At 44.0% G+C, this 22,557-nt stretch overlaps 1 protein-coding gene across 1 annotated transcript; it reads left to right on the plus strand.

Moving 5' to 3' along the window:
* Positions 1-3,880: 3,880 nt before the first annotated feature.
* LOC311123246 (protein kinase C and casein kinase substrate in neurons protein 1-like) lies at positions 3,881-22,554 on the plus strand (the record flags this gene model as incomplete). Its single annotated transcript, XM_084197503.1, has 8 exons — positions 3,881-3,940; positions 6,813-6,969; positions 18,812-19,047; positions 19,236-19,391; positions 20,217-20,392; positions 20,536-20,656; positions 21,444-21,574; positions 22,431-22,554. Coding segments are annotated over 8 exons (1,161 nt in total), but the record flags the coding sequence as incomplete, so codon positions are not given.
* Between the last annotated feature and the right edge of the window lie 3 nt (positions 22,555-22,557).

The following is a 22,557-nucleotide window of genomic DNA, read 5'->3' on the forward strand; positions in this document are numbered from 1 at the left end:
GTTTATTATTGGTTTTCTGTCTGCATGGCATAATGCAGCTCTCTTTCTCTTGAAGTGGAGTCAACCTCTTGTGTAGTATCAGTTCCCTCTATTACCTGTCGTATAAAGGCCACACCTGTACAATCTCTCTCTCTCTCTCTCTCTCTCTCTCTCTCTCTCTCTCTCTCTCTCTCTCTCTCTCTCTCTCTCTCTCTCTCTCTCTCTCTCTCTCTCTCTTTCTCCATCTTCTATCACCTCTCCTACTTTCCCTCCTCCCTCTCCTCCTTCTACTCCAGGACTTTCCAGCAGTGCAGTTCGTTTATAGTGCCCTCACTCCTTCACCTATCTATATGTCTGCTTCTCTGTTTCCGCCTCACTGCGTCTCACTCTCTCCCCTAGCCATGACGTCATCCTACATCCCCCCTACACATCTGAGGCTCTCTTCTTCGCACTATATTTCTCTACCTCCATTTTCCCTGTCTCTCCCACCTCCTTAACCCTCACTGTCTCTGGTCATGATGCCATGGTTAGTACATCCCTGCCACAACCACCCCCCCCACTCTTCTCCTCATCCCTCCTTCTCCCTCCCTCTCCCCCCTCTCGCAGATTCTCTTTTCCCTCCCTCTCCCCCCTCTCTCAGAGTCTCTTCTCCCTCCCTCTCAGAGGATTATCCCCCAACCATTGAGAAACACACACACACACACACTCCCTCTCTCACACACACATTCATACAACCATACACTGAAACACTCACACACTTCCACTCAACACGTTGCCTGGCCAGAAGTGTCTGTGCTCTTGGATAAGACAGTGTCTACGTCCGTTGCCTGTGTGTGGTGTGATGATGCTTGCTCTGCTCTTTGAGAAAATAGGGCTCTGAGCTGAACAAAAACAAAGGGGCGGGAGGCGGGAGGCGAGAGAGGAGCCTATGTGCCTCAGAGCTGTATCTGTAGCTAGCCGTCACAGCTCACCCTGCTAATGGAGGAATGGGGGTAAGGCTTTTGTTGCTATGATGTAGTGGAGGGAGGCCTGCATTCTCCATCATTTGGGGTGCAGTCATTTGTCTTGATTACAGCCTAGAGTGGTTTCTCACTGTCTGATTAATGCAGTCGGTTGATGTGCTGGTGTGTTTGAGGTTGATGTGTCTTTGTGTGTTTGAGGTTGAGGTGTCTGTGTGTGTTTTGAGGTTGATGTGTCTTTGTGTGTTTGAGGTTGAGGTGTCTGTGTGTGTTTGAGGTTGAGGTGTCTGTGTGTGTTTGAGGTTGAGGTGTCTGTGTGTGTATATTTGGTTGTGTGTGTGTGTGGAGATGGAGAGATGGAGGTGCATGGTGTGCTTAGCTTACGAGTATTAATGAAATATGTGTTGTGATCGTCTTCATAGTGTTGCAGCGGAATGTAGAGGAGAAGGGAACTTCATGTTCCTTTGATGGTGAATTTGATAAATCAGAATGAATGGGTTTTTAGTGTTTTTGTCACCGTAGGTGTGTGCAACAGTATATGTGGACTACATGTGTTATGTTGGGTAAAAGGGTAGTAGGCCCTAATACATTTCAATTATGGTCAATCAATTTCAATATTGATATCTGTACATATTACAATGGTTTATGACAGACATAATTTAAAAATATGCTGTCTGTCAGAAAGCTAGTTATGGGTGGGGAGGTGTGAGGTGGTGTGTGTGTGTGTGAGTGTCCTACCATCTAGCCTTGTTCATAGAGAGGGCTGTCCTACACTAGAACAAAAGCCTCCTCTTGTGATTTGATGGATTAACCAACTGTAGTGCACATCCAGCTCTCACACTTTCCCATGCAGCCAAAGCCCTTTTTTCAACCAAAGCCGTTCTGCTCATGTTTTGTCTGGGTGGAAACTGAATTTTTTGAGTATTTATCCCTCTCTTTCTCTCGCTCATTTTCCTTCTCTCCTTCTCCCATTGTCAAAAGTATTCTTCCACCCCATTGGTTTAGGGCGGCTGAGTGACCCAAATACACATGCAGTGCCCTCCCCCCCTCCCCCCCTCCTCCTCCCCCTGACCCCCACACTAAAGTGGAGCCCTCTATTGTTTTCAACGTGTCTCTCTCACACAGCACTGCTGGGCCTCAGTCCTCAGGAATGGAATAGATGCAAGATGTATACAGGGCTTGGTGAAGATGTGTTATTATTATTGTTATTGCCCACTGCTGCCAGGCAATAGAGAGACAATGCTGTGGCTGCTTTACAGTACGCCTGTCTGTCTCTCATGGACATTCCCCTAGCCAGGGTTGGTGTTAGCGCTGTGAGGCTCTTGGATAGGAGGGACCTGCTTGAGAAAGATAACAGTCTAAGCCAGTGTATCAGAAATCAACAAAGATCCATTGGTCCCCGGGAAAGCTGACAGAAAAGAATGCTTGTGAGTTCTGATGGAGGCATGAAGCTATTAAGTGTTGGAAACCATACGGAACTACAGATCTTTGTTCCAATTCACAGTGACTCACCGTCTTGTCTCCAACCCCACTTCATAGACCCTCTGACTCTCCACTCACTCTCAGTGTGCTCCCTTCTCTTTCCCTTCCCTTGAGCGTGGGCTTGTTTCCCATCTAACATGATGCTGTATGGCAGGCAGCTCTGTGTTCCACAGAACAGAGGTAGGCGCTCGTCGAGCACTGTCTGTCTAACTCAACCTAGGCTCAGCTCTCTCCGACGGGACTGAACAGATTCTGTTGTATAGTAACCTCGCATGTAAGGGTTACACTGCGGTAGTAGTGAAGACACACGACTGGGAATGAGACTAGCTGTGTGTGTGTGTGTACAAGGCCTTCCCCGGTGAGAAACAGTTAACCCAAAGTAAGCTAGCAGTGTTATTAAAAGTCTTATTGAAACATTCCGTGAAAGTTTTAAGGAAGTTATTCAAAAACCTCCAAATAACCTTTAAATTCTGCTTAAAATAATCACAACATTTAGGGAATGTTCACAGAACGTTATTTAATTACCTTCAAATAACCTATAATTTCCATTTTCAGAACGTTAATAAAACCTTCCAGGAAAACTTTCAAGGAACCATAGTAAAACGTTCTCAGAACCTCCCTGCAACCTAAAAATGGTTGTTCCCAGAACAGGCAACATTTCACTTCACAACATTTTCGTTTAAAAAACGTTCAGTTTTACCGGTCAGGAAACGTATGGCTTTGTTCCCAGAACCAATGGGACACCAAAAATGTACATTCCCACAACTACCAAGGAACCAAATGTGTTAGCTGGGTACGGTCGACTCATCCACAATGCAAGGGGCCACATCAGTGATTCCTTTATTAACAGACAGACAGTGCTTTATTAACAGATAACTCAACCTTGTCTTGGCACAATGTCTGTGTCCATTCTCAGGATGAGCAACTTGATCACTTACTTAATACTACCTCCTGTATTTGAAACTGGTAGCTTGCCTACTGAGGGAGGACAGTAACTGAGTAAAACGGTTGTTTTCTGTTGCTCTTGTCATTAGTTCTCTCACATCTTTTACGTCTGAATAATAATATAATATGCCATTTAGCAGACGCTTTTATCCAAAGCGACTTACAGTCATGCGTGCATCCATTTTTTGTGTATGGGTGGTCCCGGGATCGAACCCACTACCTTGGCGTTACAAGCGCCGTGCTCTACCAGCTGAGCTACAGAGGACCACTGAATGATATTACAAAATAAAGGGAACATTATGTTCACATGGATTAAGAAGGACCACTTAAATAGTTGGTTTTTAATTCCCACACGCAATCTCTGAAATGGCCTCTCGCCGTATTTTTTGTCGTTTGGATAAAAGTAACCGACCACATTATATTGCTATTATTGATGATCCTCTCTCTCCTCCCCTCAGTGCATGAAGACCGTGACTGCTGTAGACTCCCACAACCTCCTCAAGCCCTCTAGGATCATGTCGGGCGCCTACGATGAGTCGGCCAGCCAGGAGGATGGCACAGACAGCTTCTGGGAGGTGAGAACAGACCACAACTGTTTGCCTCAAGAGATACATTCATATGAAGTCAAACAGGCATCCCTTTAAGTGGAACTGGGATTTGAACCAGTAACCCAGGTGTCCACACTCTGCAGTCACTGCATCACCCTCCTATGGCTTTGCGGCAGAGCTGGCAGCGTGACAGGCCACTGACTAGGGCTGCTGTTGTAGAGGGATTGTATGTCTTTGTGTGTCTGTGTGTGTGTGTGCATGATACAGTATTCTACTCTAGGGGCTACTGCTGCTGTAGATTACACTGCTGTAGATTACATTGCTGTGACAGGTGACAGGAACGTCAGTATGATGTCTTTTTATGACGTCTTATTCTGGTCATAAATGTCACGAGAATTTCTATCTCTAATTAAACCTAAGCTTGAATCATTACCAGCGGTTGTAAGGCTCTGGTTTTAATCATGAATAATTCAAGGTCCACAACCAGCAAGAATGATCTGTATTATTTAATCATGGAGAGCTCTCCCGCCAAAACACATAACCAGCCTTTACATATGCTTCACACAAAGGAACTTTGCTCCGCCCACCTTTAGGCGGCCTTTCACCAGTTTCTCAGTCCCCTTCATCCTGGAATGTTTGTCTCAGCAGTTTCTAACTCACCCCCTCTGTTAGTGGGTTTATAATGATAACCCTAACACAGTTCACACAGTCATCATCAGTATTGGGGTTAACAATTTTAGTCATAATCATAATTTCTCTATCAGTAAACTAGTTGAAAAGGGAAGTATTTTTACTGACCAGAATTACATATTCTTTTGACCACCATACGACCAGTTGGTCATAATTGTAATCTCTATCTGACCAGCTGGTCATAATTCATACATTTGGATATTGAAAACATTGTTCATTACATTTATATTTGTTTCCATAGGCACCAATAAAGTTGAAATCTACAACATATTCTTACATTTAAAATAGATCAAGTAATGGCAAAAACAAATCTACATCACAATTTTTTGCACAGCTGCATAAAGTAAGGGACAGATTGAAATGTACTGGGGGGGGGGGGGGGGCTGGTCCAACTCAAGGTGTCATTAAAATAAATGCACCCCCCTCCCCAAAGTTACAAATATTTTCACATGACCCTCCCATTGTACTTTCAAATACATTTAACACCCTCCCCCCTCATATAATTAATTCAAAATAATGTTTATGACCATAAATAACAGAAGGGAAGGGGGATACCTAGTCAGTTGTACAACCGAATGCGTCTTCCGCATTTATTGACATCCACGTCATCGGTTCCCGGGGAACAGTGGGTTAAATGCCTTGCTCAGGGGCAGAACGACAGATTTGACCTCATCTGCTCAGGGATGGGGATCCGATCCAGCAACCTTTCCGTTACTGGCCCAACGCTCCTACCCGCCAGGCTACCTGCCGCCCCATAGTGACCCTGTGTTTATAAATGTGGATATCGACTTTGCCACTTCAGCATGCTTTTGTGGCACAGTCGATGCCACGCAGGGCTACAGGCCAGAAGGTTGAGGATTCGCCAACCACCACAGACAAGCTCACTCTCGATGCCTGTTTCATTACACTACAATCAGAGCCGGCTGCAGACAATGATCAGCAAGGGGAAATCAGATTTTCAACATTTTGATGCCATATTTATATAAAATACAGTATATGCAACGAATTTTCCACCAACAGGTTTCTGTGCCAATGCACCACACAACCAATAAACAAAGCATATTGACTTTGGTCACTTCAATATCATGGTTTCCGAATGTCATTAAACTTTTTGTGTTCTGTAACAGACTCTTTCCTTTCATCAATTGGCCGCTGCACAGTTTGGATTTATTGATTGATAGATTTTATTTGTCAGTTAAAAAATACATATATACATAAAGATTTTTTTAAGTGACCAGGATTGCACAATAAAGTCTGGGACTTATTTCCGTTGTGGGTTGTGGGCCCAATTACATAGATACAGACACATTACAGAGATGGAGACAAAAAAATGCTCAACCTCCAGATGAGTATGAGGGGGGAGTTCAAGTACAATTCTTATAAGCTTGTTTGGCTGGTAGCTTATTCTTTAGATGTTTGGGGCTGCTGGTGATGTGCAGGCATAATCAAAGTGACACTGGACTAGCGCACTTGCTAGAGTCTTTAGGGTGTCTATAGCCCACAAACACTAAGCACATGTTTATATAGATTGGTGTCTACTAATTTAGTAGCATTTAAGATAACTGGTCAGTAGTTCAATCAGATTTAAACCAAAAACCAGATATCAACTCAAATCAGACGTATTTTTCATGATGTAAAAAGACATCATGTAAAAGACGTCTTAATCTGGTTGTGATCTGGTTATAGGACGTCCCGACCAGATTCCAACCAGAAAAATACGTCTTTAACATGTCGTATGCCCACTGGGATAAGGATTCTCGCTTTAAGGTGACACGCTACATTTCTAAAGCTGATTTATGCTTGATTCGGCAATGCGCTCTGTAAGGAGGGTGTGCCACAATTGCAGAGCCTCCGGAGGCTTGCAGAGGCCAAATCAAGCTCCGTACCGCATCCCAATGCGCCTAACAAATTTGGTAAAAATGCGGAGAACTCCGTATAGCTCCGTATAGCTCCGCATTGACATGATTGGTTGACGGTAGCTGGGGGCGGTACGTCCTGTGTAAACACAAACTCACTTCCTTGACAACTTCCTTCAAAACAGCTCTACTCCGCGAAGCGCAAGAAGTATGAATGCCCTGACTTCTGCAGAGTCCTTATCACTGTTAATGCTGTATGGCCAATGTAGATACCGGAATGACCATAAATCGTCTTTTAAGGTGGAATGTGTTGAAGGTAATTGAAATGCCTCTCATTCTGGTGCCTATGAAAGGTGGGGAACTACAAGCATGCTGTGAAGCGGATTGATGATGGCCACCGGCTCTGCAATGACCTGATGAACTGTATACAAGAGCGTGCCAAAATCGAGAAGGCCTACAGCCAGCAGCTGACCGACTGGTCCAAGAGATGGAGACAGCTGGTGGATAAAGGTACGAGGGGAGGAGGGGAGACGTAAACTCAGCAGCTCACAGTGCTTTGGAAGAGTTATTGCCACCTGTAGGTGCCCAGTATGCAAAATTACGTTGAAAAGATGTCTAAAATATGTATTTCCCAGACGTTGAAGTTATGTTCATTTTAGGTTCGGAATAAAAGGTGAAAAGACGTCTTTTCCAGACCTTGAAAATATGTATTTTCCGGACGTTGACATCAGGTTCATTTTCAGTTCTGAATGAAAGTTAAAAATACATATTTTTCGGACATTGAAACTATGTATTTTCCGGATGCGCAAAATATGTATTTTCCGGAAGTTGAAATCAGGTACAGTGGGGAAAAAAAGTATTTAGTCAGCCACCAATTGTTCAAGTTCTCCCACTTAAAAAGATGAGAGAGGCGTGTAATTTTCATCATAGGTACACGTCAACTATGACGGACAAAATGAGAAAAAAAAGTCCAGAAAATCACATTGTAGGATTTTTTATGAATTTATTTGCAAATTATGGTGTAAAATAAGTATTTGGTCACCTACAAACAAGCAAGATTCCTGGCTCTCACAGACCTGTAACTTCTTCTTTAAGAGGCTCCTCTGTCCTCCACTCGTTACCTGTATTAATGGTACCTGTTTGAACTTGTTATCAGTATAAAAGACACCTGTCCACAACCTCAAACAGTCACACTCCAAACTCCACTATGGCCAAGACCAAAGAGCTGTCAAAGGACACCAGAAACATAGACCTGCACCAGGCTGGGAAGACTGAATCTGCAATAGGTAAGCAGCTTGGTTTGAAGAAATCAACTGTGGGAGCAATTATTAGGAAATGGAAGACATACAAGACCACTGATAATCTCCCTCGATCTGGGGCTCCACGCAAGATCTCACCCCGTGGGGTCAAAATGATCACAAGAACGGTGAGCAAAAATCCCAGAACCACACGGGGGGACCTAGTGAATGTCCTGCAGAGAGCTGGGACCAAAGTAACAAAGCCTACCATCAGTAACACACTACGCCGCCAGGGACTCAAATCCTGCAGTGCCAGACGTGTCCCCCTGCTTAAGCCAGTACATGTCCAGGCCCGTCTGAAGTTTGCTATAGTGCATGTGGATGATCCAGAAGAGGATTGGGAGAATGTCATATGGTCAGATGAAACCAAAATATAACTTTTTGGTAAAAACTCAACTCGTCGTGTTTGGAGGACAAAGAATGCTGAGTTGCATCCAAAGAACAACCATACCTACTGTGAAGCATGGGGGTGGAAACATCATGCTTTGGGGCTGTTTTTCTGAAAAGGGACCAGGACGACTGATCCGTGTAAAGGAAAGAATGAATGGGGCCATGTATCGTGAGATTTTGAGTGAACACCTCCTTCCATCAGCAAGGGCATTGAAGATGAAACGTGGCTGGGTCTTTCAGCATGACAATGATCCCAACCACACCGCCCGGGCAACGAAGGAGTGGCTTCGTAAGAAGCATTTCAAGGTCCTGGAGTGGCCTAGCCAGTCTCCAGATCTCAACCCCATAGAAAATCTTTGGAGGGAGTTGAAAGTCCGTGTTGCCCAGCGACAGCCCCAAAACATCACTGCTCTAGAGGAGATCTGCATGGAGGAATGGGCCAAAATACCAGCAACAGTGTGTGAAAACCTTGTGAAGACTTACAGAAAACGTTTGACCTGTGTCATTGCCAACAAAGGGTATATAACAAAGTATTGAGAAACTTTTGTTATTGAACAAATACTTATTTTCCACCATAATTTGCAAATAAATTCATAAAAAATCCTAAAATGTTATTTTCTGGATTTATTTTTCTCATTTTGTCTGTCATAGTTGACGTGTACCTATGATGAAAATTACAGGCCTCTCTCAACTTTTTAAGTGGGAGAACTTGCACAATTGGTGGCTGACTGAATACTTTTTTTCCCCACTGTACATTTTCGGTTCTGAATGAAAGTTGAACAGATGTCATTTACAGACATTGGAAATACGTATTTTTGAAGTAAGCATTATAAAAATTATAATAATACTTTTCTAATCCATTTAATCTTGGAAAGAGGAGCCAACCGAAGATTGCAACATATAATATTTATTATTGCTCCCTTCTGTCACAAGCACTTATGTTAGCTTTTTCAAAAGCTTTAAAACTGGCAGCAATGATGTTCAAAGTAGTCCAACCTACTTTTCTTCTTCGTTGGGGTTTTATGGCAGTGCATACCAATATTAGATGCATTACCGCCACCTACTGGGCTGGAGTATGGTGGAGACTATGGAGGTGTTCTACACTCTGCACTGTAATCTACATGAATGGAGGAAGGAAATTATTGCTGAGTGAATAAAAGTTTGTTCTGGACTAGGTCTGTGACGGTCCCGATATTTCGTCAGCCGGTGATTGTCAAGCAAATAACTGCCGGTCTCACGGTAATTTACCGTTAATTGACAAACACATTTAGCATCTCCTGGCTTCCACACATAGCCTACAAGCCACTGATGCAGACCTTTGGAACATCTACATTTTTAAAAAGTCTAATAAATCCACCTTCACAATAAACACCTTCACAATAAATCCATTAGTTATTTTAGACAGGTCTAAAGAAGCATATTTATGAGGCAAATGTAGTCTATTTCAGAAGAACAGAATAGCATACTCTGAGTTGTCGTTATGTTAGGTCCTCATCTGGCTATGCCATATGGCTGTGGGCTACACTAGTTCATTTAGCAGACAAGATTTGGTTAGAATTCCGTGGCATTATTTTATATTTTTTTATAATATGAAGAACACAATTGAACAAAGCTGAATAAAATAGAAAGGATATTTTCTCCAAACGATTTGAGGGAGTGTGCACATGTGGCTATTCTGTGTTGAGCGGTTAACAAAGAAATAGGTACTCCTATATGCTTAATTTAGAGTTATTAATGTAACTTTAGTTGTTCTACAAACATTGGGCTATATGTTTTGATTTCTAATACATTGTAAGGCTGCATGATTCGACTCTAATGATGATTTGAAAAAAGTTGCATTAAAAGCATGAGCTCTACTTTGTTTTTTGAGCAGGCTGTACACACTTCATCAGTCTCTCATTTACAATTTGACAAGCACTTGATAATTCCGTTAGAAAATCCATGCCTTTTGTGGCCTTTTGTGGCCGTTGTGCCCTTCTCCCTGAGTGCTGCGTGCTCCGAAGCAACTCTCACTCACATGGCTCTCCATCACGTGATCGGATCTTTCTCACAGGCTACAAGTGAAGACAGACACATCGGGGACGCAACTGCGCGCGTACTTATCCAAATTCCAGAGGTGCATATTGAAGATATTGGAAGAACTGTCCACATTTACTTTTCGTCAGCCAACAAGATGAGTAGGCCTAATGAACAACAAAAGCACTAGCCTATGTCAATCTACTATCCCCCATATTACAAGAGTTGACCTATTCTATTCTGTGCGAGAAAAAAATATATTCCAAACATAGTCTGGGACAGTTGGGGATGCGAAAGATCCCAAATTAATACAACCACTAGCATCAAAAAAACTTTTTTTACACCATGAGGCTGACGCAACAGATCAGAACATTTAGCTTAAAATGTTGATAAACTATTAGGCTATTTCTTCACATTATAAGCGCAAATGTTCCATTAACCGCAAATGCGATTATGCATGCTTTAATATAAAGGTGCGTTTTTATGGTGAAAATTGTCTCCCCAAACTTCAAACTCATGCGCTGCTTTTGTATGCCAGTTAGGCTCTACACCCCTTGTAAATTGGATTAATGTGCTGAATTTTAAGAAGTTATTTGGCCACTTTATTTGTGATACAAACCTTATCAAAACATATAGGCCTACGGGCAAGGCTACATGAGGTGGGTGATTATGATTAGGAAAAAAAGGCATTGTTTCTTGCCTTATGCTGGGCATCATTCACAAGTGATAATATATAATTCACAAGTGATAGGCTAATATTGTCACCCATCAGACTATTCTTGATTTAATCTTGTCTTTACATATACTAAATAATATATGTGTGAAATTTGTTTTGATTTAGAATGTACCTGTTGCGAAACAGGGGCAGCGGGAAAAAATACATGTCATCTATGCACTTAAATAGCGAATGGAGGACGCTTTTCCCGTGGGTGATTTTCATGCCAGCCAGGTAGGCTATACTCCTGTTGTAAAGAGAAGCAATGTGCTTAATATTAGGAAAGTTGAGAATAGCCTATAGAAAGCTGATGAGATCCTCCTCTCTTTAATATTGGCCATCACCACACTGTTTTCTCACACAATTGCACAGCCTATAGAAATGTTGCGCAACATGAGCTCATGGGCTCTCATGAAGTGTTATATTTTTCAAATACATCTGCATTGATGTCAGAGTGATTAGAGGGACAATAGAGTGCTGAGTACCAGGCAGCTAGCAAGTTTGGTAGGCTACTAATGACCATCAGCAGCATCATAGCTCGGAGAAGCCTAATTAGTGGAATTTGACTGCCTTCATGACTTGTGACCGCCAGGTTTGGCTGTAATACGGTCACCATAACAGCCCTATTCTGGACAGGTTTTTAGGAAGTTGGGGAGGGTGAAACCTATTCACAGGGATGTGATCGTTCTTCTGAGCATTTGCCTTTGATGTTCGTAGGTTTGACAGTGAAAGAGGACGTGGTCTGTAGTTTCTGCTGCAGGAGAGTTGGGACATGAACCTGTTTTGTGTTTTCCTATCTTATGGAGACAGTGGTTGAGGCCGTTGTGGCCTATTCGCAGATGGGTGATGATGGTTTCTGATCGTCTTGAAAGTCCTTTGTGGTTATTGCTGATTGAAACCAGGTCTGGTCTACTGCGGGTGGCCTGCTGCGGGTGTGCGAGAGCATGCCCCCATCCACATCGATGGGCCTGTAGTGGAGTGGGTAGAGAGCTACAAGTTCCTTGGCATCCCACATCACTAAGGACTTAAATGAACGTGGTCCACACACACCCACAGAGTCGTCAAGAGGGTACGACAGCAGCTCTTCCCCCTCAGGAGGCTGAAAATATTTGGTATGGGCCCTCGGATCCTCACAAATATCTACAGCTGCACCATCGAGAGCATCTTGACTGGCTGCATCACCGCTTGGTATGGCAAATGCACCTCAGTTGACTGCAAAGCGCTACAGAGGGTGGTGCGGACAGCCCAGTACATCACTGGGGCCGAGCTCCCTGCCATCCAGGACCTCTATATCAGGCGGTGTCAGAGGAAGGCCCAACTCCAGCCACCCAAGCCATAGACTGTTCACTCTGCTCCCGTCCGGCAAACAGTAGCAGAGCATCGGCTCTCGGACCAACAGCTCCGAGACAGCTTCTACCCCTAAGCTATAAGACTGCTAAATAGCCATAAGACAAAATAATTAATTAAATGGTTACCCAGACTATTTGCACTGACTCTATGCACCAGTGGAGGCTCCTCATGGGAGGAAGGGGAGGACCATCCTCCTCAGTGAATTTCATACACTGTAACGCTACTGCATGATTGTAGCGGGTTTACTAACGCATTAGTTCTATTAGCTATGTTGACTAGGACGTTACTTTAGCTAATATGTGGACAACGATGTAGGCTGTGTGTAGCGGTTATGACATGGATTGGAAAGGTTTTTTTCGCCTGGTCACATACAGCTGATGTGTTGTTCATTGAAGTCCACAAAAGAAGGGAAAAGGTGAGAGGAGGAAAGTGCATAGAGGCCAGAATGAATACAACGTGGCTGCTACGTATAAAAGTGAACTGTTGAAAAACGTTTCTTAAACGGAAGCAAATGAAACAGGGATAAAAAATACCTCAATTTGTCTAATAGAAACTCTTGTTTGCAACTGTTGGACTAATGATTACACCCTAGATAAGCTAGATGCAGGCAAGAGTGTGCAAGTCAGTATTGAATGTGTCACTGTGTGTCATCTCAAATTTCTCTCTCGACCTGTGTGCACCTACGTTGTAAACTTTCATTCATAGGCTAGGTTGTAGCAACCTCATGATGGGTATAGGGAAAATTAGAGTATCATGTAGTAGCCTAAACCTATCGATGTTACATTGAAGTGGGTGAATGGAATATGAATGACAGTCATCCAACATGCTGTAATAGAAATAAAGCCATGCTCATTAAAAAAGAAAATCGTCCTCCCTCATCATAAACGGCACTGACCGCCACTGCTATGCACACTCACAAGACTATACACTCAGTGGCCAGTTTAATAGGTATACCACCCCATTCACAGTGAGTCAAGTGGCCGCGGCTTGCAATATAAAGCAGGCAGGCGTCCAGGCATTTAGTTACGGATTCGATTGAACCTTAGAATGGGTAAAACCAGGCGCGCCACTTCCAGTATCTCAGAAACGGCCAGCCTCCTGGGCTTTTCCCGCATGACAGTCTCTAGGGTTTACAGAGAATGGTGCGACAAACAAAAAACATCCAATCAGCGGCAGTCCTGTGGGCGAAAACAGCTCGTTGATGAAAGAAGAAGAATGGCAAGAATCGTGCAATCTAACAGGTGGGTCACAAACAGGCAAATAACAGCGCAGTACAATAGTGGTGTGCAGAACGGCATCTCGGAACACACAACTCGTCGGCCCTTGTCACGGATGGGCTATTGCAGCAGACGACCACACAGGGTTCCACTCCTATCAGCTAAAAAACAAGAAGAAGCTGCTCCAGTGGGTACTTGATCACCAACACTGGACAATTGAGGAGTAGAAAAACATAGCCTGGTCCGACGAATCCTGGTTCCTGTTGCGTCAGGCTGATGGCTGATTCAGGATTTGCCGTAAGCAGCATGAGTCCATGGCTCCATCCTGCCTGATGTCAACGGTACAGGCTGGTGGCAGTGGATAAAGGTGTGGGGATTGTTTTCCTGGCACACATGATGTCCCTTGATACAAATTGATACAAAACGTTTGAACGTTTCCGACACCTTGTAGAATCAATTCCCCAAAGAATTCAGGCTGTTCTGGAGGCAAAGGGGGGTCCGACCCAGTACTAGATAGGTATACCTAATAAACTGGCCAGTGAGTGTATATAGACACTATATAGACACTCACTCACACACTACTGCTCGACTTTTATATGGCTATTTTGCGTGGAATTATGACTTTGTTTTCTCAGAATGTTCGTTCAAAAATTTCCTATGATCGACAAACACTTCTGGATCATGAATGGGAAGCTACACACTTATCTCTCAGCCAGATCTGGAATACTACATTCGCTCCTTTGTTCCCCGCACAGCGGGCTTACTTGTTGCTACTGACAAAGATGACCGAAAGCAATGCCGGCGACGAAGAAGAGGAAGAAAAGGGGGACTCAAAGCTCGCCGGAAAAGACATGCTACACAGCCTCCTCTTCCTAGTATCCTGATGGCCAATGTCCAATCGCTGGAAAATAAAAGTTGTGAACTCAGAGCAAGGCTTCAATCGCAGAGGGACATCAGGGAATGCTGTGTTTTTACAGGGACATGGCTTATAGACGATACACTTGACTCTGCTTTTCAACCAGACGGTGTTTCCATTTTACGTATGGATCAAACGGCAGCTTCAGGTAAGAGTAGGGGGGAGGGGTATGTTTCCTCATCAACAATTCCTGGTGTACCGAAGTTGAAAACATCTCGAGCTCCTGTTCACCCGACCTGGAGTTTCAGATGCTAAAATGCAGTTAACGTGTGTTATTATCACAGCTGTGTACATACCGCCACAAGCAAACACCAAGGCTGTACAAGATCATTAGTCGGCAAGAATCCTCTCACCTGGAAGCAGTCTTTATTGTCATGGGTGACTTAAAAAATGTTCTCCAAAATATCATTGTTTCCTCCAAGCTCGACACCAAGCTCAGAGCCCTGGGTCTGGACACCACCCTCTGCAACTGGAACCTGGAACCTGGACTTCTTGAACGGCACTGACTCTAAACACAGGGGTCTCCATGGGTGTGTCCTCAGCCCTCTGCTGTACTCCCTGTTCACCCATGACTGCGTGGCTTTGCATGACACCAACTCCATCATCAAGTTTGCTGACGACACCACGGTTGTAGGCCAGATAACCAACAACGACGAGTCAGCCAATAGGGAGGAGGTAAGTGAACTGGCAATGTGTGCCAGGACAACAATCTCTCCCTCAACGCCAAAAAAACAAAGGAGTTCATTGTTGACTTCAGGAAGCAGAGGATGTAACATGCCCAGATCCACATCAATGGGATTTCAGTAGAGAGTCAGCAGTTTTAATAAGTTCCTCGGCACATCACCGAGGACTTGACATGGACCAACAACACCACCACTCTTGTGATGAGGGCGCAACAGCGTCTCTACCTCCTAAGGCTGCTGAAGAAATTGGCCATGCCACCCCGTGTCCTCTCCAAATACTACAGCTTCACCATCGAGAGCATCCTGGTAGGTTGCATCACGGCCTGGTACAGGAATTGCTCCATCCATGACCGCAAGGCCCTCCAGTGGGTGGTCAAGATGGCCCAGAACATCACCATGTTCCCACCCATTCAGGACATCTACTCGAAACGGTGCCTGAGGAAGGCCCGCAGCATCATCAAGGAACCCCACACACCCCGGCCACAAGCTGTACAATTCGAGCATTAGGTCTGATACCAACACTCAGAGACAGTTTCTATCTACAAGCCATCAGACTGCTGAACACTTGAACTGGACTGACCACCTGCTCTGATTCTCCACACTTTAGCACACACCCACACAGACACACATACACACACACACACACATTCATGCTACACACACATCACAACTGCTGCTACCAGACTCTTGCCATGATTGCTAAATACTGCAAAATGTAGACACTTGCCCCCCAATCCCCCCTTCCCCAAAACACGTGTAAATATCAGAATATAAATTGTGCCTTCCTGTATTATAATTATGTTAAAACGTTTATTTTATTCTACTGAGCCATTTACATTTACTTTATGTTCGTATTCTTATCTTATCTTTTCTTATTTCTTATTGTTGTTGCTTTGTCGAGAAGTAACCTGCAAGTAAGCATTTCATTGGACGTGTATGCCATGTGTATCCCGTACATACGACTAATAAAACACACTCACACAAAACCCACACACATTCACATACACTACATATGCACACACACACACATAACACAAACACGCATACCAACACAACACAAACACACATACACACACACACACATGGATACTGGCGAATGAGTTCAGAGGTTATTTGTTCAACTTTTTTTCTGGGTGAACAGTATGGGATAGTGAAAGCTGCTGAGACGTGGTCACCGGGTCCTTGGAGCATCTGTGTAAATGTGTGTTGAGGCGTGGTATTGTGACTTTTCATACCCTGCTGTCAGCAGTCCTACCGCCCCTTTATCCTCTCCTTCCCGAATCATTTACAGTAGGCTAAAATCTACTTTTACTAGTCCAACCTACAGAATAAACCAACAGCCCACTTCAACTGTAATAACATTCTCAGTAACAGTTACAGAAATATATCTTTCTTGCTATGACTGTAATATGCTATTGTTCATCTACTGTAATTGAATGCACTGACTGTAATAACTATTATTATTCATTAATGAGCTCCGCCCCCAAACAAGTACAAATTTGGTCGGTCCGGACCAGACCAAATCTGAACAAAACACAGACGTCTACGCTATGTTTCACAAGTTTGAACAGCACAGTACAGTATGGCACAGTTCAGTACAGTAGAGCACAGAAGAGCACAGTAGAGTACAGTATGGTACGGTACATTTTATTCAGTAGAGTAGAGTACAGTACGGTACAGTACAGTACAGTTTAATTCAGTAGAGTACAGTACAGTACTGTAAAGTAGGGTAAAATACAGTACATTATACTGTACTATACTCTTCTGTGCTTAGCTGTACTGAAGTATACTTTACTTTTCTTTACTTTACTGTTCTCTGCTGTGCTCTACTGTATTGTACTATACTATAATTTTCTTTACTGTAGGGGGAAAGTGGGGTAAGTTGAGCCAAAGGGTTAATTGAGCCACCCCTTGTTTCTCGGAAACCATACACAAAATTAATAATGTGACCAAATATTTAGGAAGAGGTTATCACTTCATGGAGTCTGTGAAGGAAGAAACCACATGGAAAAAGTGGTAAGCAAGTTAGGTCCCCAACATTTATTTTTACAAAGTCAAATGAATGTATTGTGTTATAGATTTTATGATGCTTGTATCTAAACCAAAGTAGATAGTTTTAAGATTGTTTTGTGCTAGGTTAAGAACCTACAATATGAGGTCCTAAATCTAGCATGAAAGTGCATCCTTGTATTTGTGTGGGCTAATATAGTCAAAATGTTAACCTTGGGGTAAGTTGAGCCAATGGCCACCATACCCCATACAAATGATTATTACATTTTGTCCGTTTTGTTCATATGCATAAAGTTTTTACAATGTGTCATGCATATGAACTCAAGATAGAGCATTTTTATTGTTACAGAGCAGACATCATCATGCCCCGTGTATACAAACGTAAAACAAGCAGGGTCTAGCCGCCCTTGAGGTTCTTGAGAGAGCAGCCAAGGAACTGAGAGACAGAAGGCTCTACATTGAACCCAAAAGTGTTCTACCTGGAACCAAAAAGGGTTCTTCAAATGGTTCTCCTATGGGGACAGCCGAATAACCGTTTTAGGTTCTAGATAGTACCTTGTTGTAGCTTCTCTTTCTCAAAGGAACATGTTTGTTTTCTTTTTTTTGTCAACGTACCTCTTCAGTGTCATTCAGTCTATTTATCCCTTGCTGCTGCTTAAATTGACTTCTTCCCTTCTCTCACTTCCTTGGCTGCTCTCTCAAGAACCTCAAGGGAGGCTTGACTCGTAACAGCCGAATAACCATTTTGGAACTCTTTTTTCTAAGAATGTATGATAGAGTAGCAGAGGCACACAAGGTCTTAGCTGATGCCATGGAGTCTGAGCTTGCTAAACATATCAAGAATCTCGCGGACCAGTTTTCATGGGCTTGGTAGCCTCAAATGCAGAGAACTTGCCTATGAATTGGCACATTGAAACAACATCACTGTCCCAGATAACTGGTCAAGAAATGGAAGGGTAAGTGATATTGAAAAGAGAGATCTATGTCTGAAAGTAGGCATACATTTAAGATATACAATATACCACACCCCCATTCCATTAATTAAACTTTGACCTACCAGCACCATCACCCACTGTCACATGACACCATCAGCCACTTACGTCTGTGGATGTTGAAAACAAGGCCAATCCAGACCTAATCTGGACCAAACATAGATGTCTATGATTGGTTCAGAAATCAAGGCTGGTTCGGATCGCACCAAAAAAAGACCCAAAAAAGATGTCCAGTCAGGACCAAAAAAAGACGTCCAAATGACGTCAGCGTCAGTCCGTGCTTAGTGGGAGCATGCTATTTTTAAGCAATAAGGTCTGCGGGGGTGTGGTATATGGCCAATATACCACAGCTAAGGGCTGTTCTTATGCACGATGCAACACGGAGTGCCTGGACACAGCCCTTAGCCGTGGTATATTGGCCATATATCACAAACCCCTGAGGTGCCTTATTTATATTATAAACTGGTTACCAATGTAATTAGAGCAGTAAAAATAAATGTTGTGTCATACCCGGGGTATACGATCTGATATAATGTACCACGGCAATCAGCCAATCAGCATTCAAGGTTCGAACCGCCCAGTTTATAATTTATAATAAACTCTTTCTAGTTTTGTCAGTCCCGTAAACGCAATGTGCGGGATCTTCTTTTCTCTAGACAGTTTTGTCATGGTCATGGAATAAAACTGTTATTAGTCATGAAGTAATACTGGAGTAATCTGTTTCTAAAATTGCTAATGGTCCTCCCACTTCTCCCTCTCCCTCAGGACCCCAGTACGGCAGTGTGGAGAGGGCCTGGGTGGCAGTGATGACAGAGGCTGAGAAGGTGAGTGAGCTGCATCAGGATGTGAAGAACAGCCTGGTCAACAATGACTTTGAGAAGGTGAAGAACTGGCAGAAGGACTCCTACCACAAGCAGATGATGGGAGGCTTCAAGGAAACCAAAGAGGCAGAGGAGGGCTTCAAGAAGGCCCAGAAACCATGGGCCAAGAAGCTCAAGGAGGTGAGGGGCAACCACCTGACCTGCACTTAGAATTATGAAACATTTTCCCAAATTGAGCTGTCATTGACGTAGAGTTCCGGATCAGAACATGCACCACGATCTGCTGTAACCTTTAAGTAGTTTGCATTCAAATGATATCCCCAAAGGGTTCATGTCCTTCTAAAATATACCATATCGTCTCTCCTCAGCTTGAGACTGCCAAGAAGACGTACCACCTGGCATGTAAGGAGGAGAAGGTAGCATCCATCAGAGAGGCCAACAGCAAGGCAGATGCCTCAGTCACGGCCGACCAGCAGAAGAAGCTCCTGGACAAGGTGGACAGGTGCAAGCAGGATTCTCAGAAGGTGAGCTACCCAGACCCCTACTGACCAGATCAGGGTGTAAGAGCTTACTTCCACCACCAATGCATAGCAGTAGCACCCACCTGGCTGATACACGACAGCCATTTTGTGCCGGAACGCTGATTACCACACATTATCACAGAGTCCTTTCTGCTAATCAGTTCTCACACTGAGAGCTGCAATCAAGGCGAGAGGAGAGGTGAATCAAATCAACTCCAGCTATTTTAAGACTCTTCTGGGTCACACACTGCAGATCTTAATCCTGCAGGTGCCACCCTCCACTGCTCAAAACTCCTCTTCCTCCTCCTTCTGTTAGGGAGGCCTCTCATCCCATTGCCATTAGTAGTTCCAGGAGTTTTTCTTGACCATGCATCCTGACCAGTTAAAGATCTATGCCCAGTGATTACCTATTTATTAGTATAGTGTACTTTACTCTGCTGAGCCCACTGGGATGATATCACAGCCTTGCTACCCCTTGACCCACTCAAACCATGACATATGTTCAATAATACTGTCTTAGAACTACTTAGAGGACCACTAATTATCATTCAACCTTGGTCAACTTCAATCACTACCACTTCTCAGTAACCTCAAGCCTCTAAAGACCTTGCTATGCAGAAGCAAAAAAATCTAACCAACTAGAAAAAGAAAAGTCACTGTAACGTTTAGAATTTTGACTTTAAAATACACGTTATGAAAGGTCTCTGAAACATTAAAACATTACAAATATTAAACCCATTTTGCAGGGGTCAACTCTGAACTGTACAGCCTGTGTAGATGTTTATCCCTTAGATGTTATTAACATACTGTGTGATCTTCCCCATGCAGGCTAAAGAGAAGTATGAGAAGACTCTGGATGAGCTGAGGAAGTGTACGCCTCAGTACATGGAGAACATGGAGACAGTGTTTGACATGTGTCAGCAGTTTGAGGATAAGAGACTGTGCTTCCTCAGGGAGGTGCTGTTGGACATCAAACGACACCTCAACCTCACCGAGAACCAAAGGTAGGGCCAAACTCACACACACATGCACGCACGCACACACACTCCTTGGCCCACCACCTGGGCACCACCATAATAGTACACTGAGTCAAGATGAATGTGTCAGAACAGAGGTGTAACTGCTATCTATCTCTATCTGTCTTCAGCTACACCACAGTGTACAGAGACCTGGAGCGCACCATCACCTCTGCCAGCGCACAGGAGGACCTGAAGTGGTTCAGCAACAACCACGGCCCTGGCATGCATATGAACTGGCCCCAGTTTGAGGTACACAACCACTGCTTCCCAGTTAGGCTCACAATACATGTGTTTAATTGTTCGCTTTCAACTCATGGTATGAATTAATTTTAATTCACTTCCCCCATTGACTGAATAGGAAAAATTAGGCATTGACTCGTAACTATGGCTTGCTCCCTGTCTTCCTTCCTTCCTTCCTTCCTTCCTTCCTTCCTTCCTTCCTTCCTTCCTTCCTTCCTTCCTTCCTTCCTTCCTTCCTTCCTTCCTTCCTTCCTTCCTTCCTTCCTTCCTTCCTTCCTTCCTTCCTCCCTCCTTCCTTCCTCCCTTCCTTCCTTCCTTCCTTCCTTCCTTCCTTCCTTCCTTCCTTCCTTCCTTCCTTCCTTCCTCTTCCTTCCTTCCTTCCTCCCTTCCTTCCTTCCTTCCTTCCTTCCTACCTTCCTTCCTTCCTTCCTTCCTCACTCCCTTTCTTCCTTCCTTCCTTCCTTCCTTCCTTTCTCCCTTCCTTCCTTCCTTCCTTCCTTCCTTCCTTCCTCCCTTCCTTCCTTCCTTCCTTCCTTCCTTCCTACCTTCCTTCCTTCCTTCCTTCCTTCCTTCCTTTCTTCCTTCCTTCCTTCCTTCCTTCCTTCCTTCCTTCCTTCCTTCCTTCCTCCCTCCCTTCCTTCCTCCCTTCCTTCCTTCCTTCCTTCCTTCCTACCTTCCTTCCTTCCTTCCTTCCTCACTCCCTTTCTTCCTTCCTTCCTTCCTTCCTTCCTTCCTTCCTTCCTCCCTTCCTTCCTCCCTTCCTTCCTTCCTTCCTTCCTTCCTTCCTTCCTTCCAGGAGTACAACCCAGAGATCACTCACATGATCAGCAAACGAGAGAAGTCAAAGAAAGGGGCAGACGGTATCATGCTGACCAACGTGACAGCGGCACCGGACTATGTGGCTGCACCAGCTGGAGACAGGGGCAGGTAGGTCTCACAGACACCTCCACCACTACGGTTACCTTCTGTAGTACAACAGACATGCCTCTAACATGTAGAATAACTGTGTGTCATCACAGAGACCATTTTCATCTTTTATCAATACTAACAGCAGAATTTATCTCAAAACATCAATTTTTACGATGTAATTGGCATTGTGCAATAGTAAGTAAGTCTTGTACAAGCAAGCCTTGTCCGAGCCAGAATGGCCCATATGTGCAATAGTCAATTGTGCAATAGGCAATGTATGAATTCTGTGTATGAGATGTTATATCTGTTGTTTGCTCAAGACCATTTCCACTTGTATTGTGGGCTATAACATTTATCTTATCTTGTCTTATCGGATGTCCTTATCTGATGTCCAGGAGATGGCAGTAATGATTTATGTGGATGTAAAGTTAACAGTTCAGAAATACAAAGCACCAATGTTATCACAAGCTACAGTATCAATAACTCGATATGAAATATCACAGTTGTGCTTGGTAATATCTCCACAAGGGCTGTTTAGTGGCCAGAAGATGATGTCAAGCCAGTTGTTTTTGTATTGTCAGGATGATCATAGCAGAACAGAGAAGTGTTGCATGTTTTCTCGTGCTGGGTCAACATGAATGTAGGAGACATTAAAGGACAATGGACGTGAAACATCTAGTTTGTGTCTCCAATTCACTCACCTTGGTTCGACTGGAAGGTAGCAACAGCCCTTTCTCCTCTGTGCTGGTCACATGATGACCATGATGATGGATAGTGGTCCTAGTTACTGGAGGAAACTTGTGGTCAACTGTTCTGCAACTGAACAATGATGATGATGATGATGGTCCATGATGTTAAACCATCTCCTCCACAGTGTGAGCAGCTCTGATAAGAACCAGGCCTATTCCTCCCAGGACCAGTCGGCAGAGTGGTCAGACGATGAGCAGGCCGCGCCAAACTCCGGCTCAGACACCAACGGGGGTGGGGCCAACCCCTTTGAG

This window comes from Coregonus lavaretus, assembly GCF_964263955.1.
Source record: "Coregonus lavaretus genome assembly, contig: HAP1_SCAFFOLD_6967, whole genome shotgun sequence".
In the NCBI taxonomy this organism is placed as follows: Eukaryota; Metazoa; Chordata; class Actinopteri; order Salmoniformes; family Salmonidae; genus Coregonus; species Coregonus lavaretus.